Raw genomic sequence first — 27,973 nt, 5'->3', positions numbered from 1 at the left:
CTCTGTCGTATCTTAGACAGTTTGAGCAGATTTCATTTCCACTTACGCTACACACCACTTCTGCAGGGCAAAATACAGGGCTTCCTACAAAGCTAGATCTAATGCATTATCTTTCAGATACTGTTAATGTTTTCATAGCTGCAGAAAATGAATTTTCTTCCTGAATAATGAAATAATCTCTTTGTCCAATTCCCAAATCCACGTGTGCTTCCCAGGTTTGGAGATGGCTACATTGTCACTCTGAAAATCAAATCTCCAAAGTCTGGGCTGCCTCCAGATCCTACTCCTGCTGAGCGATTCATACACATGAACTTCCCAGGAAGTTTACAGAGAGAGAAACACTACAACATGCTGCAGTATCAGATTTGTTCTTCCTCTCTGGCTAAGATTTTTCAGTTAATAATCTCCAATAAGGAAAACCTGCATATTGAAGAATATTCTGTGTCTCAAACAACTTTAGATCAGGTGAGTAAAAAATAAAACATCCATGAGAGAGCCTGTCTAGTGAAAATTAAACAATGCAATGGGGATGTATCTAAACAACTGAAGGACCAAACTAAAGGTGTGAGATAATTCTCTTTACCTCACACCTCTTTCTAGAGAAAATTCCCAGACCCCTTATCAATGAGGGTGGATCAGATATGAAATCTGTAACTAATTCCCTGTGTAAATAGGTGCCATTTGAAAGTAGTAAGACAGCGTTTCCCAGCTGACAGAATTAACACAACCCATTCCTTCAGGAGCAGCACTCTGAGCAAGGTCAGCTATTCAGAATAAGGCTTGCTGAGCTGGGAATAACATTTTACTTTAAATAAGTGATTCAGACTGTGTTGTGTCAGAGATATTGTGATATCTAGTTAAACGTTTATACGTTTGTCATGCACTTTTATACAGGAGCAATTAGACACAAAATCTGGAAAGTCCACTGGGACTGTTAGCAACACCCACTTGGTAGAGTGCATTAGCCCCATCTGCCTGCTTTTCTAAGTAGCTGAGGGTCCACATATGCAAACCTATCTTTGATGGGAATGCTAGAGAGTCATTCGTGGCTGTCTTACAGCTTCCTACTAAAATATTCTGTCTTCTCTTTCCCATCACAACCAAACTCACATTGTGCAAGCCATGCAAACCTCGCTGAACCCATCCTCTGCTTCAGAAAAAATAGGATTTGAGTTGCAAGTAACTGCATCCAAATGAAGGAAGTTGCAAGGAAGTTTATGAAAATAAAGAAGGAATTAATGATCCCTGCTGATACACAGTGTCTCAGTTCAGTTTATGCCTATGGATTCCCCTTTTCATCTCTTCCCTGCAGAGAGACCAAGATCCTCTTGCAAATGTACGGAGACATTCCACTAACTCATCTCAGTTGATGAGATGGTGACATTTTCTGCTTTCTTCACACAGGTTTTTGTGAACTTTGCTAAACAGCAGATGGAGGATGAGGAAATTCCTTTGCATCCCCGTGCAGCAGGAGCCAGACGAGAAGCAAAGGTGTCCCCTGCTTTGCATCAGCAGGCAGTTGCATAGACTATGCCTACAGTCACTAGTGCTTAGAGTGTGCACAGTGCAAAGATGTGCCATACCAGAGCAGCATATGGGTAAAACAAAGGTTCCCACACTCAGTATTGTACTGACTTTTTTGCACCTTTCTGAGCACTGTGCTCACAACAGCAACAGCCCTAGCAATAGCCCAACTTCTACTGCTCTACCAGGAACACTACATGCTGAAAGTGTCAAAGGAAAGGCAGGTCCTTGCCTTTGACAAAATCTTCCTGTAACATAAAGTTCATTATAAGATACAAGAAGAGAAGTCACATTCCTCCTTGTCTTTAATGCTCTTTACAGGTCAACAGTTTCTCTATCTGGTCCTTTCAGGCTGGTAGGTTTTTCTTGTTTAACTCTTAAGTCAACTGCTACCAGTCAGCAGACACGTCCCAAGGCAGAGAGCATTGCCCAGTTTAGAAGTGTATTCCTACCATCCTGCGTGCACAAGAGTACCAAGGTCAGAACATCAGTGCTGGTTGATGGGGCAAGTGCTGGGAGACTCCTTCAGTCTCACCAGGCTGCCAGTGAAAACAGACGGTTGTCTCAGCAAGAATGGGAAGAATTAATTCAGATCTCAGACCCAGGCAAGAAATTTGCTTAAAAAATACTCATACTCATCCTCAAGTTTCTCTAATAGAAGCAGAATGTCAAAATGGAGATTAAAAGGAAAGAGAGTGTGTCCAGATCTGCCAAAAGTTTTGTTTTCTCATGGAGGCCTGGAAAGATATCTTTGTTACTAAACAAGGTCAAATTTTTCTTCTTTCCTGTGACTGGACCTTAAGTGGGTGTGAAGTGTGAATAGGGTGTGTGCTTTGTCTGTGCTTAGAAGGAAAATTTCAACCTGCTTGTACTCCAGGCTGTATTCAGTGGGAACTCATTTGACATTTCACTCTTTTCTCTGGTTCACAGTTAAACTAGTGGAAAATAACAGTACTGAAAACAAATTCATAATGATGTATTGCTTCAGTTATCTACCAGATCTAACCATTTCTAAGAAGTCTTCTCTAAGATGTGTTATACAGAAATAAAATCTGGGTCATGTATTTTTGCTTTGTTAGGTTTCTTTCTTCAATTGATGTAGATTTTTTGTTATATAAGGACATTCTTGCTTTTTATTGTACAAAATATTATGAAACTTCAGCAACCAGCTTTAGTCTTCTTTTGACATAATTATTTCAACTGATTTCAAATATAGTCTAGAATTTATTGCATATTTCACCCTTACAAATAGTTGCAAAAAATCTTTCTATACATCCATTATAGATAAATAAATTAATCATGAAACAAAACAGTATCTATGCATTCTCTTCATATTCTAAAATAGCTTCTTTAAAATGTCATTCAGATAGATCATAGTAGTCATTTTTTACTAGATTTGCACAAAACCCAACTAAGTCCCACTGAACATCTTGTGAAAAAGAAAACACAGGAAGTCCAAAATGTAGCTGATTTTTTTCCCTGGCTCTGAAAATAGGAAGGGAGCTAGCATTCTGAGGACTAGTAGTCACTTTATATGTTTACAAAGTATATTAAAAATTGTTCAGAGAATGCTGACATAAAATGCTAGGTAAAAGATCCTTTAGAATCATAAGGACTTGTTATATGAAAACAGGCCAAATATCACAGATATAACATAGATCAGATCTTCTGAACCTTATTTACTAAAATGCAATTTACTAATGAAGAAGACTAAAAAAAAACAAACAAAAAGAACCCAACAACGCAGGATGTTACATCCACAAATACTACAAATACTTCTTACTTCAGATTCTTTTGGTAAATTAGGGGTTAGACCCAAGTCAGGTATTTGAGATATTGCCTATTTCTTTATTCCAGGAACCATTCATATTCTTTGGTAATGTTATTTGTTACAAAGCACCTGCCTCCAGGCAGCACACTCTCTTCTTCGAGTCAAAGAAGGCAGATCATGCAACTGTCTTCAGGCCAGCTGGCCGTGCTGGCTGAGCTGAGCGCTCTAGTAGTTAGCTGGTATGTCCTCGTTCCAAGGTACTTATGTCTTGCAGAATGCCACTGCTAAATTTGGAGCTGCTTTTCAGCACAGACTTCTCAGTATCTCTGATCCATCAATCTAAATAGACTAGTACAGGAAAATTTAAGTCAATCAGGTTACAGTGAACTGTAGGGGCTTTTGACTACCAGCTGTGCAATGAAGCCTTATTTTTTGAAGGTGCTTCTGTGCTGAGAATTCTTGAATATAAGGAAGTGTAGCTTTCAAGTGCATAGAGTTTCCCTCAGCAGTGGAGATTCAACATGCACCAAAATCCTTTAAATTAATTCACTTATTTGGCAGGAGGTTTATGAGCTTTTTCTTCTTGAACTTCCATGCAATAGTCAAATTAAACCTCTTTTCTTACAACAAAAAGGGAATAATTGGCATTCGAAGACTTGGATAATCCTTGAATTCTCGTAGGTAGGTGCAGTGTTTATCCTTTGCCCAGATTGTCATCTGAATGAAGCAAAGCAAGGTAAACAGCCCCACTGGAAGGAAGGGAGAAAAAGATATGTTTCATTATCAGATTAAAAACACACTCTTGTTGCTGACATCACTTCAGGGTGAAGTACCAAAACATTACTCACCTGGAACACACTGAGTCATGATAGTGAAACTGATCCAGGTCCCCACCTGTTTTGGCCAAGGAAATTTAAAATATTTCTGGTGACAGCATTTGCATTTATGTCTCTATTGATCAAAAACAACTTTGTCCTAGTATAGGTAAATAAAAAAGCCAAGGTCAGCCAGATCAATTTCTAGTGTTAATAACTTTTAGCCAAAAAGGTGAACAGTGGCTTATCATTACAAACAAAACCTTTGTGTTTGCTTCCATAGTCATTATCACGACAAAATTTTAAGCATTACAACATAGTGTCCTTTTTGTTTCTCTGCCTAATTTGTATTTGTCACACTTCCATCAATGCTAGGAATGATAACTTTCTAAAGTCTGAGGCCAAATGCTGTTCTCATTAACATCTGTTAATCTCCACTGAAGTTAAAACCTGGTGCTGTCCTTCTGAGCAAGAGTGAATTTTACACTGAGTTGCACTGTTTTAACTACTTCTGAACTGAGTCAGGAGTTAGGCTCCTGGTTAAGGAATATGAAGTGATTCAAGGTTATAAAGCAGTCACCACCCACACAAGCAAATGTGTAACTTAAGAAAATGGGGAAGAAGACCTGGGTCTATTTTATCTACCACAATATCTTCTATTTGTCTGCCCACTATCTTCATGTGTACTGTGATATTCCTGGACTCTCATATCATAAATCCACCAGATGCCCCCATCCCCTCATTGCAACACACATTCAGTGGCAGTCTCCCTGTTCCTGTCTGCAAAATTTGCACTGCTTTAAAGTGTATCTGTCTTGTCTAGCAGCCACACTGAAACATAGGCCCAGGGTCTGAGCTGTCTGTTTAAGGCTAGCCCTGCAGATACTGCCTCAAAGGAGGAGAGGAAGAACAGACAAGTCCCTCTCTGTAATCTGATTTTGTGGGGTTCAGGGGAGGAGGGGAAATGTATTGAGCTGAACTGCTTCAGAGTTTCTTTCATGTTTAACATTCCAAAAGAAATGAAAATACATTCAGCAAAACTAAAATCTTAACATCTTCTTTGAAAATACATACCTCATATGTATAGTTAGGGCAAGATACAAAGAAAAACAGCCATGTGAAAGGATTCTTTGTTGGATATGGGATCTTACGGGTTTTGGATCCTATAGATTAGAAAACAAATCACAAAATATTCACACTCCTAAATACACTCTTTCCTATAAAGACAACCCAAATCTGCCTACTCCCGTGTCTCATCACTGTCAGAGGGACAAGCAGGATGTGGGAAGACAGTATGTCCTCTGGACCCACAAGAAGGACTGGGATAACTGTGAGAAAATGTTCTGGGCATTAGGAAGTCATCTACATATGCCTTTGATCATGGTCACTCCTGTAAGAGGTACCTCAAGTTTTAGATTTACAAGTTAAAGGTTTTCTCAGATTGTCACAGAACGGGATTTTGGCAGCCATAGTTGATAGCTGTAAGACGTTTGGCTCATGCCAAGGAACCCTGGCCTGTTGTGCCCCCTGTAGAAGCCAGTGAAATTACTTTCCCTTGCTCACCAAAGTGCTTATACTAGCACTGTTTCCTTTAGTACTACCAGTGTAACTAATATAACTGCTCTCCCCAACACAATCTGGCCCTAACCAATAAAAATTACAGTAAGGTAAGTGCTGTTTAACAGTCTGGTGCTGGATTCTTGTCTGATCTCCCTTAGAATTCAATCTTTATAGTGCTGAGCAACCTGTGCACCCACAGCAGTCACCTGGGTGGGTATCAATGCCCTCCAGGATCAGGTCTTTCATGAGGTAGAGTAACTGTAGAAGTACTGAATGGCTGCGTAAAAGTGAAAAATGATAACGCAATTTTTACCATTTCTCCGGAGGTCACTGAGCGCAACATGGATGGAAAAATTTCCAGCTTCACACAGCTGCAAGAAAAAGCATGACAGAGTTAAAAATGTGCTTCCCTTCTATTTAGTCTTCTTCCTTTTGTTATTTCCTTGTGTCCTTTAAAAAAAAAAAAAAAAGGAAAATAATCTCATATAAACAAGATTTTAAAATAGGAGTTAATGCACCATAATAAATATACTTAGCCAAGATTGCTCTCTAACGGGAGGAGGATGTCTTTGTTCAAACATGAGTCCATATTATACTCTGTTATATATTTATGATATTTGCCAGCAAATGTGGATTCAGTGTCCAAAGGATCAAATTTACTACTTATACAATCCCCATGAAATCTAAAGGCAATAAATGAAAGGGGGTAAAAGTACACCCAGGAGATAGTTGCTTTATCTTTTGGTTATTCTTCTGTTTTTAAAAACACTCCAAAAAATTATTTGGGTAGTTTTGGTTTCTCAAAAGTTATTAAAATCCCAAGGAAGATATGGGTTGGGCTCTAAGTAAGTTTTCTTCTCTAGAGTATAATTCATGTGAGTCATGAAATATAATTGACCCAGCTTCCTCCACTGGTTTTAAATAATGCTTCCCCAATCAATTATGTAGAAAGCATATTGAAATGACCCATTTATATGATTATGGACAGTCTCTAGTGTCTGCAATCATAACTATTAAAGCAAATGACTGGTGATCAGAGCTCCTGAGTTTTATTCCCAGCTCTGTGCTTTCAGTTATGTAGTCTCTCTATAAAATGAGAATAGATTATTAACTCACAGAATATTCGTACTGGGAAACTGCTTTGAGATCCTGGAGTCACTGACAATTAGTTTCTCAAAGCAAGTGAACAGCTGATGTTCTAAACAAGTTGTGCATACATAGGAAAATCAGGTACATCTTTGTTGGCTACACTAACATTGCTTCTGTGTGTATGAAACGTTCCTAGGAACTGTGAGAATGAATAGACAGTGACTTAAGAATTTTGCTTCATAAGGAAAGCTGTAAAAAATTTCTGAAACCCAGGAAAATGAACCTCTATCCCTGGAAATTATCAGCAACATGCTTTCTTAGTTGGCTAGTTCTCCAAGTTTTATGACCTGTTGTGATTCTTAACACTCAATAAACAGTTCACAAACCAAACTCACTGACTTTTAAACACAGTGTCACAAATTGGTAGTTTCAGGATTCTTTTGGAGATTATAAGAGATCATCCCAGCAGATAAAAATCCCAGTCTTTGAACGGATACTGGATCAAAATCTTCCCTTGTGTACAAGATCACATTAACAGATTTATCTGTTCTGTGTGCAAGTGGTCAGCTTTAGTAGTATGTCCCAAGTGTTCAAGTTTTAAGTATCTGCTTATCCTACTCACTCCTCCACTTATACAACATAATAAAGCAACATGTTTTAGCATTTTATAAAAAGAACAACAGACCTACCAGAAACATGATCACAGCAAAATTTATCTGTTTTTTCCCATAAGCTATAAAAAAAAAAATTTACATGTGATTAGTACTAATATACAAACCTATAAGTACTTAAATCATATTGAGGGCTGTTATGCTACTTACAAGGAGGAGTATAAAGGGGATGATTGATGTAATAAGCAAGCCAAGCTGCAAAACCCCAGTAATACAAGCAGTTCTGAAAAACAGGGAATTTTTCTTTGTTTTAGTACAATCCTCTAGGCCAATATTAACTGCAAGGACCACTGATAACAATCAATTAGGCTGATCCTTCAAGATGCTGATAATGCAAAAAATGGCAATACTAAGTGTGGTAAGGTGGGAGCAGACAACAGGATATAACAGGAAGGAAGTAGTGCTCATAGAGTAAGATTTCCTCTCAAATATCTTGGAGCTGTTAAGTTTATAAACATCTGTAGAAAGCATGAACATACTATTGAAAACAAATTTATCTTGCTGGCAAGCCACTGGGCCAAAGATGAAGTGCCATACAGACTCTATGTTAAAGAGAGACTTGATTTGCTAACCCCTGAGACTTTGTAAAACCAGATTTAGGTACTGTATTCTCTTCCCTGCTTATTATTTTGTATTGCCAAATCTCTCACCCTTTCTCTTCTTCTTCACCCCATCAGTTTTCTTTCTTTCACATGCTTTAACTTTTCCTACCCAAAGTCACCATGTTTGACACTTTCCTCTGCCCTTTCACTGCAGTATCTTTAGTTTGTCCCTTCTGCTTTCTGTGATCCAGCTTCCATTCTCTAAATGCTGATAACATGGCTGTCACTAATAGTTCTACTGACTCATTCCTGACCAATCTCAGAGCTTGTTCACAGGCTTCATCCATGAAAAATATACTTACAATGACAATCTCTATCTCATGTTTGGTTTTTCTGGCCCTGCTTCTTGTGGTTTTTCTTCTGATACTCATTGTTGCTTCAGTATCTTGGTGACAGGTTATCTTCTCCCTCCTCATATACCTGTAGCTAGGAGGGAGGCCTTTTCTTGGCCCATTCCTCTTCCTCTATGCTCTCACCTCTAGGTGCCATTCTCTTGCAGACAGACTTTAACCTTTGTTGATGACTCCCAAATTTGCCTCTCATCAGTTGAGATTTCTTCCTTTATCAAACCTAGTGCCTCAGTTTTTAATGTTTCAGGGCATGTTTGGTTATCACCTGGACTTCAGCAAGACCAAAATTGAGCTCTTTATCTTCCTTTCAGCACTTCTGCTGTTCTTTTCTAAATGGACACCTTTTGGGTATGCTGTAATACAAACACATAGTATGTCCTTGCTCTGAGATTATATATTAATATGTGACTGATGAGAAAGAGCAAATTATTAACCAATAATTACAGATCAGGTGGGACAAAAGGGCAGAGAGATTACGTGACTTTCCTGTGACAACTTCCCTTTCCCCAGGAAAAGCAGCAGAACCGGAAGAATTACTCCAGTCAGTCTAACAATCTAATTAGTGTTCTGTCCATAAACTACTGCTTCCTCACTAACACTAGCTTCTTCCACCATCACCTACAATTTGCTAAGTGCTGTACAAACTTATGTGGAAACAGTTTCTTGTAATCTTGGAATGGCATCTTATGAAAAACCTTTCCCTAACTTTGGGGCTTGGCACAGGATGGATCATATAGCAATGGATATCAGTAAAGTAAAAATAAATAAATCATCATGGCTCAGCTCCCAACGATACATGCTGTAATTAAACTGAACAAGTACTATTCACATGATTTACTGCAAGAGTATTCCTCAGTTATAAAAAAGGAGCTTTAAGATGAGTGGAGTCTGCCACTGCTAAGGTCCTTAGCAGTAACACTACAAACATACAGCTGCCACTAGAAGCCTTATTGCTCATAAAAAAGCCTCCAGTGAGGTTCCAACAGGAACGGCAGAGTACATGCAGACTTCGTGAACTCACTTGAAAGAAAGAAACTGTTTCTGTGAATCTTTCATATTCCAGGTGAATAAAGCTCTATAACAATCTTTTATAGAAAGATTTTGTGGATCAAGTTCAGATATTGCAGGGATCCCATAAATAAATTATTCCTAAGTTTACAAAGTTATGGTTAGGATTTTTATTTTTTCTACTCCAACTGATGATCCCTGTGATGATCAAAACTATTTCTTAATGCCTGCCTATGTTTATTCATGACCAGCATGTACCCTTCTGTTTGTCTCGTTATATTGTCTTCTGGTTTAAATGGTCTTTCTTTAGGTCTAGTGTTTTCTCCTAATGCTTTTATAGAAAGCAACAATATCACTTTTCTCCTATTAAAATGTTCAGTAAGACCAGTCATAAGACTAATCTTTGAGGAATTCCACTGGTACCTCACCATTACTAAAGGTCTGACAGATCCTTTTCTGGCACAGCCACAATCATCTTTCCTTTAGTTAGTTCCTTTATTACCACACAATTTTTTTATGAATCCCTATCTTATTCACCCTAAGCCAGTTGTTTACCAAGTCCAGATAAATCAGGTGTTCTACAGTTCCATTGCCTAGAAAAATCATGTATCTTAGAATTATACTATGTTAGTTTATAGCATGAACTGGTTTTGGTGAACCCCTGCTGCATATTACAGTATCGTTTATTCCTATTTCCATTTGGTAAACAAAGGATGAAAATCACAAATCTCATCAATTCCTGTCTCAGATCTCTGCTTATTGAGACTGAAGTGCCTCTTGTTAAAGGTAGCTTTCCATCGCGCTTAGGAGATGTTATCTATATCTGCTATGTGTGTGATCAAACACTTAAAGAAAGAAGCTTTGTCCACCATCTGTATGTGAGAGAAAAAAGGGAAGAGGATGTGATGTTTTTCTCACTGACACAATTTTGGAGTAACACCACCAAAGTCAATGAAATTATAAAAGCAAATCAAACCCAAGCACTGATAAGCAGGTAGAAGAAGAACTGTGAGCAACTTTACAGATGAAAGCCAAGTACCACCAACCTGAGAAGGTGGAAAAGTAGAAGAGATCAGAATGACTGGTACAAATGTCAATTTTAGCAACAACAGTTTGTATGGTCTGAAAGGAACGAGTAGTTGTCAGAGATGGCAGTGAGAAAATGAAAATTTATCACACTCTACAGATTCTTTTTCAAGGTAAGGTTGCTCGTATATCAGCTGTTTAGCATGCATTAGCTACTGTTGTATCAAGAGCAAGTCTTTACCAGATCTGCTAGCCTTCTAACAGCTCCTGCACTCTTCTGCTGCAGAAAACACAGTAAAATAGCTAGGGAAGATTCTTTCTGAGGGCCACTGCTCAGCCACAGACCCCCCTTCCATTGGAAAGCATGAAGCTATTGCCAGAACTACCAGAGCTGCTGCACAGCTGTAAGGAGTTAGCCACAAGGTAGAACATCAGCTGCTGAGAATATCACCACCATAATGCAAATTCTAAGAGGTTGTCTAAATAATAGATGTTAAATACCCACATGCTGATACTATATTATATGCTTTTCCCATTGTAGATTATAATCTCCTGTCTTCCTGAATATAAAGCATAATTTTGAATACCACTATGTACTCTGTTGCAAACATATGTAAAATAACTACAGCCCATGCATAGCCATGCAGTTCACTGTACTACTTCGCAGACATCTAGGAAACAGGGGGTCTGCATCTCAACAGCTGCCCTATGCCACAGCCACGTTAGTAACATGGGGGTGCTCCTGCGGGAGAAGAAAATTCAGAACAACCAAGCTGCTTTGCGCTGGACCAAAGGTAAATTACAGGTGCTCAACAGCAAAGACAGTGTTAGGGGCAAAGAAGATGTAAAATGACTGTTACAAAAAGTAATTTTTTTTTTTTAAAAAAAGCAACCCTCATATTGTGCCTGCCTGTGCTAACTTAAAAGTTAACTTTGTTACTAAAACCTTCACACCCAAGGAACTAGCTGAGTGAAAAGGAAGGGTATGCTGAAGGTTTCAAAATCTAAAAGAGTAATGAGAATACTATAACATGACTAACAGTATGGCAACAAGTGGGTTATACAACAGCAACATTAAGAAGTCTTTTGAAGAAGTCTACAGATTTATGGGTGAGATTTGCTGTGCATTACTACAAAAGCCACACCAAAAAATCTGTGCTGCAGAGACAGAGCATAGGTTGGCTAGGTTGGATTTGTAAGGGGGGCTATGGATAGATTCTGACACAATTTACCTTCACAATATTCCTCAGTGGCATAGTCCCATGGGAGAACCGATGAACAAATACTGTTTCAATCAACCTTTTGATGTAGTGGAAAGAATGGCAGATACATGCCAAGCTAGAAACAGCAAGACAAAAGCATTTAAGAGTACTTAAAAAAACAAGTGTGGCAAGACATTTGGAATAAGACTACAATGCTAACGAGAAATACTACTCAAGCCTGCAAACAAACTTACTTAACTACTGGATGCGGGCTTGATGTAAACCTCTCATCCAGTCCATAGACAAAAGGCATGCGGAAATAAAACAGAAAATAGATGAACAATGGACCTGTATATTCTATCAAAAATACCTGCAAAAAGAGAGAAAATAATTAGACAGCTGAATTAGATGGTGGGTTTGCTTTGGTTTCTTTGTGATAACTAATGCAGGGAATAAACACTTCCACTGACCCAGGATGGCATCTAGAGAGGCAGGGAAGGAATAGCAGGTTTGGGCTTGGGCTATGAAAGTGGTAGACATGCACATAAAAGTTTTGCAATGCATTTGCCTCAGTTGCATACAAACAGCCATTGCCACTGCAGCTGACACAGTATGGGTGTGAAAAGATAGCCATGGCAGCCCAGAGATCGTGGTAAGTATGCATGCATGTTACATTTATGCAGCTCTCACCCTCCTCTTGCCCTCAAAAACTGTTGTTTTATTTTGGGTTAAAATGAAATTTGGTGAAGAATTTATCTTGAAAAAGAGGAACTTTGTTTCTAATGAATAAATGTTGTTTAAACTGGAAACACAGCTTGTAAGTGGTCACAGGTGACCCCACCTGTATGAACAGGTAGCACAGCAGATGTCTTGGGAAACAGTCAATTCATTCTATGTTCAAACAATCTTTAATTTGAATGCAAAGGAGAAAAAAAAAAGAAAAAAGGGGAAAAAAAGAAAAAAAAAGAGAGGAAAACAAAGAAGTTATTATCTAACTGGATTTCATTTCAGATAGGTGTGTATTTCTTAGGAACATCACAGTAAATTGAATTTAACTTTGGACCAAACATTAACAGTTGCATTTTCCACACTTCTATAAGTGAGGAAGGTAGGCCCATACCTCTTTTATGGAGAAAGAAAGGAAATTGACTGTAATTCTGTCAAAAAAAACTAACAAAAACAAACCAAAAACAAACCCCAACACTTTTCTAATGTATTTAGAGTTATTTTGACGCTCAGAAAGATGTGTTATAGACTTCTGTAGCAATCGGCATTTTATCTGGTGAAGATTGGGTTTGATTGTACATGAGAAGTTTAGTTGTTTTATTTGATAAGATTGAAGTATTTCTTGGCTTACATTTGAATGAAGTAGCTTGAAGGGCAGGGAGAGAAGAATGTAAATGAAAGATTATGGAATGGCAGAAGTCTGGTGTTACTCTGCACTGTGACATTTTGGTATATATTAATGCATGTGTATCTTGGAGTCTACATTGCCATTAGAAGTTTTGCCTATCTTACTGTTTTTTGGATTGTGTAATAGCTGCCTGATTTATCAGCATTGCATCCAAACTAATGATGTGAAGATTCAGTCTTGCAGAACGTTTGACTTTTTTTATTTTACTTCCTATGAATGTTGTCTTTGATATTTATCATTAATACAATATTTTATTAATGTCTCATAGCTAAGAAATGGTAAATATGCCTTTAAATTACTGGATACTTTTCCCTTTGTGCTGTGCTGTTTCATTAGAACTAGCATAATATGTGCATCATGGACCTTCTGAAGAACTGGAAGGGTTATTGGTCACCTCACTGCATAAACAGCATTGCTGTGTTGCGTGCCAAGTGACAGAATTTGAGCTAAGACAGTAAATATACAAGGTCTTTGTGGATGGCTACTAATATTGCAGAAAGTATCAGCTGTCATTAGCTACTGGCATCCTGGGATGCAGCCACATGCAGACAGCTAACTGATCTTACTTTCACACATTTTCTTGCTGAAGTCACTTCAATTTCTGACATGTGAAGTCGCACACATGCCTTTTTGCAGGACAAACTCATAGGAGTATAATCCTGATCTTTGTTAGGAGAGTTACGCAGGCCCTGTGAAGCAGATCCCCAAAGGCATTTAGACACCTAGTTCCTACTGATTTTACAGTAGACATCTAAATCCATTTGAGAACCTGCACCTTAGTTCAGTAGAGCCAACCTACCCTGCAGCAAGCTTTCCGCTGCTGCTCTCCCAGGGAACCAGGCATTCAGAATATCCTGTTACTGCTTTCCCTGATTAAATGAACTGAAGCAATGAGGATTCATCACCTGCATCCACTGTCAGAGCAGGCATCATGCAGAAATATTGGAGAGAGACAAAAAGTGATGTAAGGATTAATTATGGAAAAATAGCCATTAAAATGGCTCAGACTTGAAGCATAGCTCACCGTAGTCCATCCTATCTGTGGCCCTAAATCTTTAAAGTATAAGGTAGCAGTTGTGCCAACAGGGAGGTGCTGCAGAATTTCCTCATCCCTCAGGGACTTTCCTTCTGAGAAGGAAAGAAGTAATTACATTTCAGTGAAATTCAAGTCAGCTTTGGTAGAATATTAGCTTTATATTGTGCTTTAACCAATCTGTGAGATTCTTTGATGTGATGTGTTTACTGGAATCACAGTAAACAAACTAAGAATATTTATACTTAATTTTAGTTTATCCCTGTAATCACATATAACCCTGGATCCTCTATCCACACGAAGACAGATAAGAGAATTCTCAAGCCTATGTGCCTGCCTGGTCTTGCTCCATCACTGCTACAGCAAAATTTGCTGATTGGTCACTGCCCTTTAACACAGATCACTGACATCCTAGTCAGCTGCACCTCCACCTCTCTCCTCTCTTTTCCTCTGTTCTCATTGCTCATCATCAGACAAACAGAAGCTAGGATAAGCTGAGATCGGAAGGCTCTCCTACAGAGGTTTTCATTGCCTCCTTTTTTCCCAACCAACCAGCTAGGAGGTGATTCCACAGGACTTGAGCTAGTACTCAAGCTTTTAATGCCTAGATTTGGGGGAATATCCAGAAGGCCAGCATTTTCTCATGGCAAGTGTCACAAGGTAGGGAATCTAACAAGGTAGATCTCTGAAGAAGGAAATAAGATATGCCTGTTTTCCATGGACAGATCCTACACAATGAACTGATCTTTACCAGCATACTTTTAAGGGACTGTTTAAATAAAATTATGCTTAATGGAAGCAAAAGAAGAAAGTGCTACATTTTATACTGACTGCTAAGTTGAATTAACACAGTTTGTCAATTAGACTTTCTTTTGTGCACCCAGGCCACATACTAAGAGGCTTCTAGTAGCAATACCTACAACTGCATTAATGAAGTCAGCTAGCTGTCATCGGCTTTGTGAGCAAATCCTACATCCATGGCAATGTGTTTTGCATTAGCTTACCTCAAAAGAACTGTAATTCCTACCTGAGAGCAGAGGATTATGTGAATTGATAGCTCTAACTCATAGCCCTTTTTACTACTCCCAGCTAAGCATCACTGTGGAGATCATTTCACTGCAGCTACGGGAAATTAGTATCTAGATTCTGTGCTGCCTGTCTGAAAGCAGAAGTGCTCAGTAGTTAGAAAGTGCATTGGAACAATGTGCAGACTCCTGAGTTAATTACCAAGAACCAGGCACATGGGTGGAACTCTGTTCGGTACTTTCAAAGAATTATATTTGTTCTAGATTCTCATCAGCCTTCATAGTGCTAACTAACATAGCTGAAAACTCATTCTTAAGAACTATATCCATGCAAAGTACACCTTTTATGCCAGGCCATTGCTCAGAGCTTTGTTAGTCTAGTTCTCACAAGTACTTACTTGGATCAAGTTTTATTGACTGTCTTGCTGGATACCACCGAGGATCTGTAAGACCATACAGAATTGTGTGATATACAATGTTTGGTTTAGGTCATCCACTATTATAATGGATGCAACACAACAAGGTAAGTTTTAGTTAAAGATTTTTAGGAATATTTATTCAACATGAATATCTGTGAGAAATTATGCAGCAGAAAAAATATAAAGGTGTATAAGGGTAGTATAAAAAATTATGCTGAAATCTCACTGTGGTCACATTCATGTGCACGTTACTTAGCATTACGTGTGGGTACATCACGTGTTTCCAATTATGTAATCTTCTCCTATTTATATACTGGATATTCTGATGTGATGTGAATTGCTGTGAAAGTTATACTCACATAATTTATGGAACATCGATCTGATCTCCCTAACAGTGGCATTTGGTTCCACCTAGGCAACAAAAAATATTATATATGTAAGACGCATATTTTGAAAGACAACTACTAGGTGTAAGACTATACAAGTAGAAATGTGACTTAAACAATGTAAGAGTATAACTTTCTTACAGATGGCTAGGATTGGTATGGATGATTCGAGGTACTTCTTACAGGAAAAAGGGAGGACAATTTGTGGCATCTGTTTCAGAGGCAGCTTCTCTAGCAGTGATCCAGAGTTACTACAACAGCAGTGACAGTTTGATGGCTTATGAGTGAGTAAGGCACAACTGGAACCGTCTTAGTGAAGCAGCTGAAGTTGTGCTCTTTGCCCAAAAGTTCCTTCTGGGAAAGGGTTGAAGTACTCTGTAGTCAGTATGAAGTGTGTATAATCGTTGCCTCTTCGGTGGCCAAAGAAAGGCTATCAGGAGATGAAACACTTCATAAACACTACGTTTACTTAGAGAAGTTAATAATTTTTAAATAGTCACCTAGCATTTTAAACAGATTTTTATTTTACCTTATCTAGGAAGCATAGCTGTTTCTTTGTCTTCCAATCAAGGATTTCCACCTGATAGGACACAAAATGATAATTACTAATTATTGGCTAAATAATCTCTAAACTCTTAGTTGATTCACAAATTCATAATCATTGTTCAGAGTGAGACACCATTTTTCTCTGACCTGTGGACTGTTAAAACCACTTCTGATGTGCTCAAGAGACAACTTTAATCATGGCCAGGTTCTCAAAGCACTCAATGTGCAAAAAGATAATATTCTTGCCAGATAAATTGTCCTCCTGGATATATTCAGAAGCAGAAGTAGCGAACTCATTGATCAAAACACACTGATCTGGGGTATTTTCTTATGCTAGAGCAAAAGGAACAAATAAGGGATAGAAAAGTTTCACAGGAATCACTAAGGAACAGGATTTTTATGATTTATAAAACTAGAAAGACAGTTTCAGAAAAAGAAAAAGTGCATATATACGCATGTAAGCAAATATTCCGAGTACATTCAGTTTAAAGACTAATGTGCATTGTTCCCAGAATAACTGAATTGTAAAGAGAGTGGAAAACATTGGCAGACATAATGAACAGCTGCAGCTAAAAATCTGGACTTCATAAATCCTTAAAAGATTGCTATAGGAATATTCAATGTTACCCTTGCCTCTCAGATCACCTGTATTAGTAACTACATATTAGGATTTTATATTCCAGGCAGTGGTTTAGCTACAGCTCTGAAAAGGAAAGAGCAGTTTATTTTTGTGATCAAATGGCACTTTGGCAAGAGGTTATGATTTTAATCAACAGCCAAGCAGAAAAGTCCTCAGATGTTTCAAAGCCCAGTTGCAGCAGGCTAGCAAAACCTAAAATATAGTGATGGTGTTTAATTTCATTTGTTCTCATCAAATACCTTGTAATGGAACTTTGTGGTATAGCTAAGAGTGAAAGCTCAAAGCTTATCTGTCACACTAAATGACTGGGACTATCATTACTTAGTACCAAAAGAGTTTGTTGTTGATGTTTTTAAATAAACATCTAGCATTAATTATGTTTGGTATTAACTGGCCAAGAGGATAGATTAACATTAGACTTTAAATATGATTCCTTACTAAAAATAGAAGTCACAGTCCCGTATCTTTCTAATAGGGTTGCTTTGAAGAGATCACTTGGTTAAAGTATCTTATTTCCTTCTTTTACTTGTCCCAAATTGTTCTTTCTCTATTGGTACAGCAATGGAGCCCTTCAGCTCCAGTCAGAAGTACCAAATCTGATCTCCACAGGAATACTAATACAGTGATATTTTCTGCTTGTGCATTGTAAGATCTAAGAGGGACATCAAGGGAGGTAAGCACTTTTCCTCCTTTGTGATACATAACAAATCTGTGACACATTATTGGGATATTGTATGTTTCCCCTTCATTTTTTTATATTTGAAATAACATATATATCAAGTTTTACTGTCTCTGTTTGTGGGACGTGTCCATCAGAAAGGAAATGAAGTGGATTCCCTTCCCAGAGGATTATTCTTGAAATGCAACATTCTGACTCTTGCAGTTCACAGAACAAGTACTGTGGGGGGTGTAAACAATTTTTTGTCTGATTGTCTGATGCTGAATTGCTACAAGTGTTATTGAAACCTTTGGTGTATCTCAAAGCTCTTATGTCAATGAATACCATAGGGCTGCCCTACAGACGGCAGCAGGGCCCACAGCTTTAGCATTCTCCTTCCCGTTCCATACCTGCTCCCAGCATATACACATTGGATCAGAATCCCCCAGTGGCAGTTTTAGTCTATGGCCTTCAGTGGCTGTACTACAGAAATCTTCTCCAGGCCAATTACAGAGTGGTTTGGATATCCTTCTGCCACTTACAGTCTTTTAATTGGGTTATTCTCATTATGCACAAGGCTAGACTGAAAATTAGAGCATTTTCTTTTGCTCTGTAGTTTTCATGGGAGTGGCTGTACAGAAATTTTGGTACTTCCGTGAACCTTTGGAATCAGTGTGGAAAACAAACAAACAAATCATCTAAGATCTATACTGTTATTTGGTTCCATTTCAGCATGTCTCTTTGAAGTGCCAACTGACATACCTGCCTGTACTGGCCCATTTCTTCAAATACCTAACAGGATCCTATAGAGATGATGAATCCAGACTCTTCTTGAAGGTGCACAGTGATAATGGTGAGAGCAATGGCCACTGGGTGCAATATGAGAAAATCCAATCAGATACAAGGAAATTTTTTCACCATGAGCTTAGCTAAACCTTGGAACAAGTTGGCTAGACAGAATGTGGAATCTCCATCACTGGAGGCATTTAAAACTGGACTGGACAAGACCCAATGCCATTTGATCTAGTTCTATCTGCTTTGAGCAGGAGTTACACTACATGACTTCAGAAGTCCCTTGCAACCTAAATTATTCGATGTTTCTTTTCTTTTTTTTTTTTTTTGACACTCATTCCTGATCTTCAAACATTTCAGTCACCTTCAAGATCTAAGCAAATATCAAACATTCTTTCCCTTTTCAGAAAGACAGATACAGGAACACAGCTCTAGATTCCACTCCACCCCATAGAAAGTTGTGCAACAACAGTGTGAAAACAAGGTGACTGTTTCCTCTAATTATCACGCCTCTTCGCTGTATCAGAATATCCCCCAGTGTTTAGATGTTCCCTGCATAAGGGACAGAAAAGCCCAATCCAAGGTAAGAAATATTATCTTTTCTGAACATAATGGCCAGTCACATGAACCCACGTAGCACTGAACACAGTATTTCCAGTCTTCAGGCGCAGCACCAAGTCAGTTAATGTATTGGTTGGCAACAGTTTTTAGATACCCAGCAATCTGTTCTTGGAACACTTACTGATGGGTATCATCCCTTTCAAACGTAAATTGTTTGGCTCAGAACTTTAATTTCTATGTGTTTTCAAAGCATTTAGCATAATAGGACACTGACTGTTGGCCTGCGCTAGTGCAGTATGACTTACAGTCCACTTGGTGAATTTTTAAAGACATTTTAAATTACGGCCTCTCTAAAACTGCTTCAAGTAGAACTTAATCAATAGGCAGATTTATACAAGATAGCTATGTTAAAACTCTTCTACAAGTGACTACAAATGTGTATCTTCAGTGTTTAGAAGACAAATTGGTTCTAGTGCATAAGGATTAAAGATTGATAGTCTCTTTAAAACAGAAGAACTCTTGATTATTATTGTTTGGAATAGGTTGAGGGCAAAGAATAATCAATATACGATATAAGCAGAGAAAAGTACATTCAACTGTTAAACTTTTATTCAGAAAATAAAAGGGGAAAATAAAAGAGAGAAAAGTTTATTCATAGGGGAAGAACAGTTGAACAAACAGTGTTTTAAAAAGAATTTTTAAGGTGCAGCATCCCTGCAATAGGATTACAAAAATATAGTCAATCAAATTCCCTCAGTTTAAAGCCATATCAAATGCTTAAGGATCAACAGATCTTCAAAAATTATGGAATAACTATTATGGAAATACTGACACAGTTATCATGTCTGTGCATCTTGGAAGTTTTATTTGCAGCCATTTGTATTCAGCAGATTCAGTAAACTCTATCTGAGTGAGATTTTGTGAGCACTGCCATAAGCATATATTGTATTGATTTCTTTTCAAATTACTCGGCAAAAAAACCTGATTATTTTACAGTCTAGGAATAAACCAGCCTGAGAAAGAGTAATGCAGAATGAATTCTCTCTGAACTATTAGAGTGCTTACATAAGTCAGATTCCTTGAATTTAACACTAAAAAAAATCTGTGGTTGCAACAGTCCTAATTAAACCTTTCTAAACATTTTCTTTTTCCTATGGAATTAGTCATTTTCTCTATCTCCTTAGACTGTGTTGTTCCTGAAGGAAAGTAAGCATGCCTTAGTGTGATCTCACACTAGAGCATATCAAGAATAACTTTCTTGAAGTCAAGAGTTAAGCCACACGGAAATTACTATAAGTGTACTTACACTGAAAACTATGTTTGTGCTGCTGCTGCTGCTACAACTGACTTGCAGTCTGAAACTTCCTTTGCGCAGGACTGTACAAACTGTTGCAGAGGATGAGTCTAAGGATCCATCTAGAATGGTATCTTTCTGATACAGCCAGCAGCAGGTGACTCAGAAATAAAACAGGGCAAGAATGTAGTGACTGGGGGGAGGGGAGGAGACAGACACAGAAATTGTGATTTTCCTGCACCAGAATTGCTGCCTTTGTATTTAATAGTTTTTCATGGATTTTTCCTCAATTAGTTTATCCACTTGCCTTTTAAATCTGTGTAAACTTTTTGCATGCACAGTGTCCTGAGGCAGGGAGTTCCATGGCTTAGCCACATGCTGCGTGAGGAATTCTCAAAGCAGAACCAAGGCAAATGTTTAACCAAGCAAAATGTCATCATCTTACCTTCAAAGTGCTGTACCTTATTCTGTAAGTAGTCCAACTAAGTAAAGCCTTACCTCTCTGAAGTAACTGGCTGATATTTCATGAGACTAGACTCTTACTACGTTATTTCACTGTGTATAAAGAGAAGAGATACAGTGACACCCATACACAAAAGATTTTATACAATTAAATTTCACTTTTGTAGAATTTAGATGTCTAACATTTACAGGTTCACAAGATATACACTAGGTACTGACTCCTCAGCTTCCTAAGTTCTGCTCCTACACACTCCAATGAGAACTGCTGTCTCAACTGTGCTGAAACTCATAGTACATTTCTACTTCTTCCATCTGTTTCAGGTTTGTTATTTAGGCCTGTTTGCATTTAAATCCTCGATGACTTTCATCTACTAAGCATCTTTATCCCAAGGTCAGCACAATGCACAGCATTTAGATTATTTCTGAATGAAACTAAACTTTCGGCAAAGATGACCTAGTTCTTCACGCTTTATATGTAATGGTTATACACATTGCCAGGAAGTGGGAAAATTACTTTAGACTGTCTTCTGCCATTCCCCACTCCTCCCACAGAAGGCTTGGGTGGCTTGAGCCACCAAGCAACGAATAAAGGATTCAAGAGAGACCAAAAAGTACAGGCAGGAGAGGACAGGAGTGCATTCCAGTGAAAAGAGCCATCTCCTACCAAAGAGAAATCCTGAATTCCTGTCTCTCTGGCCTGCTTCAAGCACTGCTCCCTTCCATTGTCATTCTGTTCAGCATTTCCCTGCAGTGGATGCCTTTTGGGATACCACACAGTGAAGGGGTAGAGTTGAAGTAAATTTGGATACCTTAACCAAATTGTCATACTCACTCTTGGAGCTGGGTGCCTGACCTCAAGACATGGCAAACCCCAAGTCGCTTTGTGAACCTGGACCTGAGGCTGGTAACAGGTGTAGAGCTACCAATGGTTATCCTTCAGAAAGACAAATCCGTTTATATAATTGACAGGGGATAAAAAGTGTTGGTGTAAGAATGGTCAGGAAGGAAAAGGAAGGAGCATTCCCTTGGAGTGGGAGACTGGTTTATTTTTCACAAAATGGAAGACCTGTTAAAGGTTTGTGCTTTCACAGCAAATTCTGGCTCTTGAAAGCCTATGAAAGCTTTCCAGCTTTTACTAGCGTGACATCTTCCAGGAGGATACACAAGATGGGAAAGGAACCTGCACCAGTTAATACTGACTCAGTGGGTATTTACTTACACTGGCTAACACAGAGGCGTGCATTGCCAATTTCCCAGGCATACTGAAGAGTCGCATCACTCACCAAGTATCACTGTCACTGTGAAGCAGACTGGAGTGCCTCCATCTGAGAAGCTAAGCCAGCTTTGACTCAACACTAAGTAGACATCCAGGTTTTCCAACACCACTGCGTAGCCTTTTCTGTGCGCAACAGAGAATATTCATTGCCTCGGGGCTTTAGTTTATGGTGAAAAATTAATTTTTCTACAATTCTTATACATTCTACATTCATATGTAGAAAAATTCATTTTCTACAATGACCATATTCAGGTAGAAGAGGTTTATAAATTCTTTGTGAAATCACAACCATTTCTTTGCATCAGCACTGTGATTTGCAGTGTTAAATTTCAGTATCTATAGTTCCATTACTCCTCTTCATGGATCATTTGGTGTGTGGATGTCAAAATGTACATCCAGCATATGCTTTTGACATGGAATTGAAGAGACTGAAGAGAGAGATTTTTTTCCTTTATTTTACCTAGAGGTATCAAGGATGTGTCTGCTGTCTTTTGACAGGGCAAAAAGCCCTTATACTGATGGGTAAACTCACAAGATTTGTATTAATTTTTTAAAATATGCTTCAAAGAAGTCTATTTTTTTTTTTGAAAATAAGACTTCTGATTTCAAATGTAGCCTTCAAATTCTGAGTAGCTCCAAGTATTTTCTGCTAAGTAATGTTTTACTATCACATTTTCCTATACAAAATTACAAGTTTCTCTCTCAAGCTCAGTAGAGAGAAAGGACAAACTGCTGTCTTTAAAATGAAGCAGCACAACTGACTGTAGAAAGTGTGTGGAGAAGCAGTGAGGGAAGAGAAAGGGAGAATGTTTTCTCCCTATCTTCTCATCTCTTTCTATGATAATAATCTTATGTGTTACTTGTGAAAACAGAGCAGCTGTCTTCAAATAACAGGACAGTTTTCCACAGTGTTCCCTTAAATGACCATTCAAATATCTCCTATGTGGCCTTGTCTTGCTCAGGCAGCTCTTGGAGAATGCAGAATTTTAAAATCCTCTGCAGTCCTGCTTTTGGCACTTGCTCTCAGTGCTCTTACTTGATGAGGCTTTAGACAGCATAGCTCTGAGTGGGAGAAACCTTTGTAACAGGAGCTGTGACATCCCAGCAATGCTAGCTAGGCAGCAGCCATCCCCCCCCTAGCATTCGGAGGGTTTTCATCACAGTCAGAAGGGGGAGAAGCTTTAAATGCCAGCAAGAGGGGCCAGTACATTATTGCTTTTAGACTGTACTGCATATGTCAGTTCAATCTATCCTCAGGGAGTGAGGACTCTAAAACATTTTCAGTTATCACTGCTCACAAAAGGCACTTCCCATCCAAACCACTTAAAGAAGCAAAAGTACAACTGTGGCTCTTATGACACTAATTTTCTACAGTATGAGTGTATCTGTTCAAGTGTCTTTCCTCTACGAAGTCAGAGTGCCATACTATTTTCTTTATATCAAATGCTTTTGAAGACCTAAACCTGTCAAGTAGAAAGAAAGGGTAGAACTCATTAGTGTAACTTCAGTGCTCTCTACTACAGACTTTTATATCTGAGCATGTCACATAGGCGTCCTTTGTATGGAAAGGAGAAAGGCAGGCACCTTTAGGATAAACCATATCATAAGCTCTGAAACATATCTAAAATAGGTCAGAAGAGCTGTTCTCTAATCAATTTGGAGAAATGAGTACTCCTAGAGAATATTAATTATCTAGATACAAGTCTCTATCACAAATCTCTAAATTTTCAGAGGTGAATCTCCTCAAATTATCAGGTGCAGCACTTTCAGGTATGCACATATTTCTTTAAACTGTAGTTGTTCTTGCTAAGCTTTTCCTGAGCTATTAGTGATAAAAAAGCTGAGGTAAAATTAGAAACATACCAATACCTGAAATAACCAAGACCTATTCTGGCAATATTAGAAAATAGGAAAGGTAGAGGCAGCCATCAAGACATAGGTCTAGGAGTACAGGGACCTGACTCGGCATGACAGTTCTAATACAGACATCTCTTAAGTAGGGGGAAATCACTTTGACTTAATTAGGTGGTTGCTCATAATTCTTGGTACTAAGTTTGAACACAGCCAACTCAAAATAAGGAGTTAAAGGTACTTCCAAAGCAGAATCTGCCTCTCACCGGTTTTTACTAGTCACTTTAATACAATGTTGCCTTTTTTTAAAGTGTTTCTGTCTTCAGCTGCGCTATGAAAGACTCTCCTAAAGAAAAGGATGGGAATTAACAGCCAGTGTCTCAGAAGTCACAGTCAGTCTGATGTTCTTGCCCATCTTTTGGTAGGTCCATTCACCAAAGAGTAATTATATTCATGCATAAGGAAGAGGACCTTCCTACATACTCAGGAACCTATGAAATTGATTGTGTACTAAGCATAATCAAATGCACAAACTCAACAAAAAAGGAAGAAATATTCCACCAATAGACCTCTGCTAAACTTGTAACAGTCATATTCTAAAAAATTCAGACAGTGACAGTTTGGTGGTTGTGAAGTGCTTCATGATTCTTCTAAGAAGAGCAATAAAGGGTAAATGGTTTAGAGATGTACAGGGAAAAGTACAGAACTATACAGTACCTCAAACATAGAACGTTAACATTTGTAACATCAACAAAGATTCCCCCCCTCCTGCCCCAGGAAGCATTGCGACAGGTGGGACACTCACCTTCTCTCTTTAGATAGCTCAGTTGTGAATGTATGTGGGGAAATGCAATTCAAAATTCAAATTCAATGAATTTATAAAAGAAAGCAAATCTGTGTGGAGAACAGCGTAAAAAGTAATATGCAACAGCACCGCTCAGTGCTACCCAGGCTGTCTTTGTCCACATCCTGCACCCTGAGCCAGCTCAGACACACACTGGATGAGCTAGGCAAATCTGTTTCCACCCATTATCTGCTGTACAGAGAAAAGGACTAAGACATACAAGGCTGACATGTAAATTCATGAGGCGTTCTGAGTTTGGATTAGTGTTGCTTAGACACAGGATCTTGATTTAGGACTCAAAAGACCTGTATCTGCTGCTATTGTTCTGCCTAGCAAGATGGAGCAGGTCATTCCACTTTTGTGTGTCTCCCCATCTGCAAAATCATGTTAACAATAATGACGTCCATGCTTTTGAGGTCTTCTAGTAATAAGTGCTATTCAGAAGTTCAGTGCAGCTAAGGCAGAAGAGCAAACCTCCAGACCAGACACTGACCGAGGACATTCAGGAGGGTAATATGCATGTACCTGCTCCCGCATTTGGATCTCACCAGAGTTTGGGACACTGACAGAAATGTGGGAAAAGCTTGGTTGTTTTTCCTAAAAAACAGGGAAGTCAACACTGCAGAGGTAAAGGCATGGTGCAGGTGCCTACCTCATGCCCACAAGAGCTAGACACAGCTTATTTTGCTGAATTGTTCGTGACAGCCGGAACACTTTTATAGCTTTGAAAAGCAAAATCTGAACTTTTAGGTCATGGTAAGTAACTAGAGGAGCAGCTGCTTTTCAGATTGTTTTGGACTCTGTTAATGTTATAACAACAATTGTTTTGTATTTTGCACGGGGGGAGGCATTGCATTCATTTTTAGGCGAGTTGCGCTGGAGAAACCGAAGCCTGCAGAAATACATCCAGGATTGCTGCTATTTACCTCGTACCGACCTGGGTTTGTAATACAAGCCACTCTCAAGAATTTTTGTATTAGCCAGCCTAACTAACTGGCAAAGAATCCGTGGGGCTGTTTATATAAGTTGATGAGATACTCGCCCCTCACGCTCCCCGGGTGCGCATTACTCTGCACTTTCTGCACACGCCAGGACCTGACCGTACTAAACCCCGTCGGGCTGTTTCTCGTTTCCCACGCAAGACCGGAACACATCGCGGGAGCCGAGGGAGCCCGCCCGCGGCGGGGCCGAGCACCGCTCGCCCTCGCTCCTCCCCGCCGGCCCGTGCGCGCCGCGCCGCGCCGCCGAGGGCAGCCGGGCCGGGAGCCGTCCCCTCCCTCGCCAGGGCACCAGCTCCCGCCTGGCCCAGCCGAGCCGCCCGGGGGCCGCTGCCACCGGCGGGCACGCCCGCACCGGACCGGCGGGCTCGGCGGGACGGCTCTCGGCGACGTGCACAGCGCCGGGCGACGGGGTCTTCCAAGAAGTTGGGGACAGGAGGTGCCGAGAACATTCCTCGCTCTCGCTCTTCCCTTACGGCTGGGATGCGCTGCCAGACCCACCCCGACACGGCGCTACCCGCGGGAGGATCGGCGGAGAGCCCAGGTCATTGATCCGGCGCCTCCGCGAACCGCGAGAGCCCGCCGGGAGCCCGGGGGGACCCCCCACCCCTCCGGGGCCACCTCCGAGGACCAACCGGGGACGCGGGGAAGAGGAGCGGCGCGGGGACCATGCCCGGGCTTCTGCCCCCTCTCCCCGAGGAGACCCCGGCGAGCGGCGACCCCCGCCCCCCGCGGCTCCCTCCGCCCGGCTCCAGAGGCGGTCACTTCCCTTGGCAGAGCCGGGAGCGGCTGGCTCCGGCTCCCCGGCGCTCCACTGCAGATAGAGGGGGAAAAGAGAGGAGTCCGCCGCGACCCTGGGCAGCCCCCTCCGCCGGCGGCAGGATGCTGCGGAGCCCGGCCCGGCCCGGGCTCGCCCCCCGGCACCGCCCGCACCCACCTCGAAGAAGCCGGCTCTGCCGCCCATCCTGCGGGCTGCCGCCTCCCGCCGCCGCGGCACCTTCCCCGGGCCCCCGCGCTGCGGCCAATCAGGCGGTGCCCGGCCCCCGCGGGGGGGTCCCGGCGGCAGCGCCGGGCCGGGGGAGGCGGCGCCCGGACCCCGCCCCGCCCGGACCCCCCTCCCGGACCGGCCCCCCCCGGCCGCCTGCAGTGGTGCGGGGCCCGCCGGTGCCTCCGGCCAGCCGAGTCCTGCGGCGCCCCGTGTTCCCAGCCCGGGCGAGCAGAGCAATACTCACCGACCGCCTGGAGTGACGATTCGGTGGCATTTCATTCAAAAGGGTAATTTATTTTTCTTTGAACATTACAGAATTGCTGCAAGAAATAAATCGCATTTCATATTTTTTGGAGTAGCTTAATGAGATAACCTGCAAATACACAACTGACCATGAGCTGGAAAACACCCTCCTTTCTCTCTCTGATAGTTTACCTTATGTTTCAGGGGTGACTGGACTGACAGCAGAACTCCGCTGAGATCCCTTCTTCTCCTGCCGCTGCTGAGAATCAAATGCGTGGCATAAAGCAGTACAGAGGCTGATACTGATTTTCCTCAAGCCAGTCTTCATTACGTGGTATCCTTTTTCTAGAGCTAAGGTAATTAAATATCAACAAATTCGACAGTGCTATAAAGGATCACTGCTTTTTCGCTGCCATAAATTTCCAGTAGGCGGAAAGATTTATGCTATACACTGTTCGAAAACCTTCTGCAATCCCCAAATTTAACCTGCTTCCATAGAATTATAATCATCAAAGCTATGTAAATGAAATATCAAAGAATAAATTTCATCAAAAGAAAAGGCCTCTACCAGAAAGGCAGAAGGCCGATCAGAAAGACCCAAGAGAACAGAATTCACTACTAGTGTAAATAGGGGCATAACTGTGAAGGTGTATGGAGGTGTACGCTCCTTCTCAAGCCGATTACGAGTCTGGATGGTTAACCTTTGGGCCAGGCCAGACCTTCTGGATTTTTAATGAAAAAGAAATCAAAATTCCTGCTTTTCCAAATAAGCTGACATCTCTTTCAGTATATTTCACTTCCAGATGCTCTGTATTCATACAATGAGGAAAATGTTTGAAACACATGAAAATAATCCAATATGGAAAAGTAATGAGAACACAAATATAAAGAACATTTAAACTAACCTTCTGTACCAGAAAGCGAT

The 27,973-nt window shown here is 40.3% G+C and overlaps 2 protein-coding genes across 5 annotated transcripts in view; one reads left to right on the top strand and one right to left on the bottom strand.

Annotated features, from left to right (window-relative positions):
- The window catches only part of ABCA4 (ATP binding cassette subfamily A member 4), an 86,691-nt gene extending 84,103 nt beyond the window's left edge, over positions 1 to 2,588 (top strand). For both annotated transcript variants that reach the window (XM_074832532.1, XM_074832531.1), the window contains 2 exons: positions 216 to 465; positions 1,405 to 2,588. In XM_074832532.1, the coding sequence (XP_074688633.1) occupies positions 216 to 465; positions 1,405 to 1,527 (373 nt within the window). In that variant the 3' untranslated portion in view covers positions 1,528 to 2,588. The remainder of the gene's footprint in view (positions 1 to 215; positions 466 to 1,404) is intronic.
- A 140-nt stretch (positions 2,589 to 2,728) lies between these two features.
- On the bottom strand, positions 2,729 to 27,360 carry TECR (trans-2,3-enoyl-CoA reductase). 3 transcript variants are annotated; one of them, XM_074832534.1, is made up of 14 exons: positions 27,241 to 27,360; positions 27,050 to 27,125; positions 16,425 to 16,475; positions 15,869 to 15,920; positions 15,489 to 15,533; positions 14,057 to 14,160; positions 11,873 to 11,988; positions 11,649 to 11,754; positions 7,581 to 7,653; positions 7,449 to 7,492; positions 5,984 to 6,041; positions 5,185 to 5,273; positions 4,144 to 4,189; positions 2,729 to 4,044 (listed from the first exon to the last, which is right to left on the bottom strand). In XM_074832534.1, exons 2-14 carry the CDS (start codon positions 27,077 to 27,079, stop codon positions 3,917 to 3,919), a joined length of 942 nt encoding a protein of 313 aa, XP_074688635.1. In that variant the 5' UTR covers positions 27,080 to 27,125; positions 27,241 to 27,360; the 3' UTR covers positions 2,729 to 3,916. The 3 variants fall into 3 exon arrangements, with proteins under 3 accessions (XP_074688635.1, XP_074688637.1, XP_074688636.1); XM_074832536.1 differs by lacking the exon at positions 27,241 to 27,360 and adding an exon at positions 16,037 to 16,325 and having other exon boundaries at positions 27,050 to 27,092; XM_074832535.1 differs by lacking the exons at positions 27,050 to 27,125; positions 27,241 to 27,360 and adding an exon at positions 16,037 to 16,325 and having other exon boundaries at positions 16,425 to 16,593.
- Positions 27,361 to 27,973: the final 613 nt, after the last annotated feature.

This window comes from Strix aluco, chromosome 8 (genome assembly GCF_031877795.1).
Source record: "Strix aluco isolate bStrAlu1 chromosome 8, bStrAlu1.hap1, whole genome shotgun sequence".
NCBI classification, from domain to species: domain Eukaryota; kingdom Metazoa; phylum Chordata; class Aves; order Strigiformes; family Strigidae; genus Strix; species Strix aluco.
This window is presented reverse-complemented; position numbering and strand designations above follow the sequence as displayed.

Coding starts and splice junctions, on each gene's coding strand:
- TECR (XM_074832534.1), bottom strand. CDS start 27,079: ATGCCACCGAATCGTCACTCCAGGCGGTCG. Junction 6,042..7,448: donor TTGCTGTGATCATGTTTCTG/GTAGGTCTGTTG, acceptor TTTTTCTTGCAG/CTGTGTGAAGCTGGAAATTT. Junction 4,190..5,184: donor GCCCTAACTATACATATGAG/GTATGTATTTTC, acceptor TGGCCAAAACAG/GTGGGGACCTGGATCAGTTT.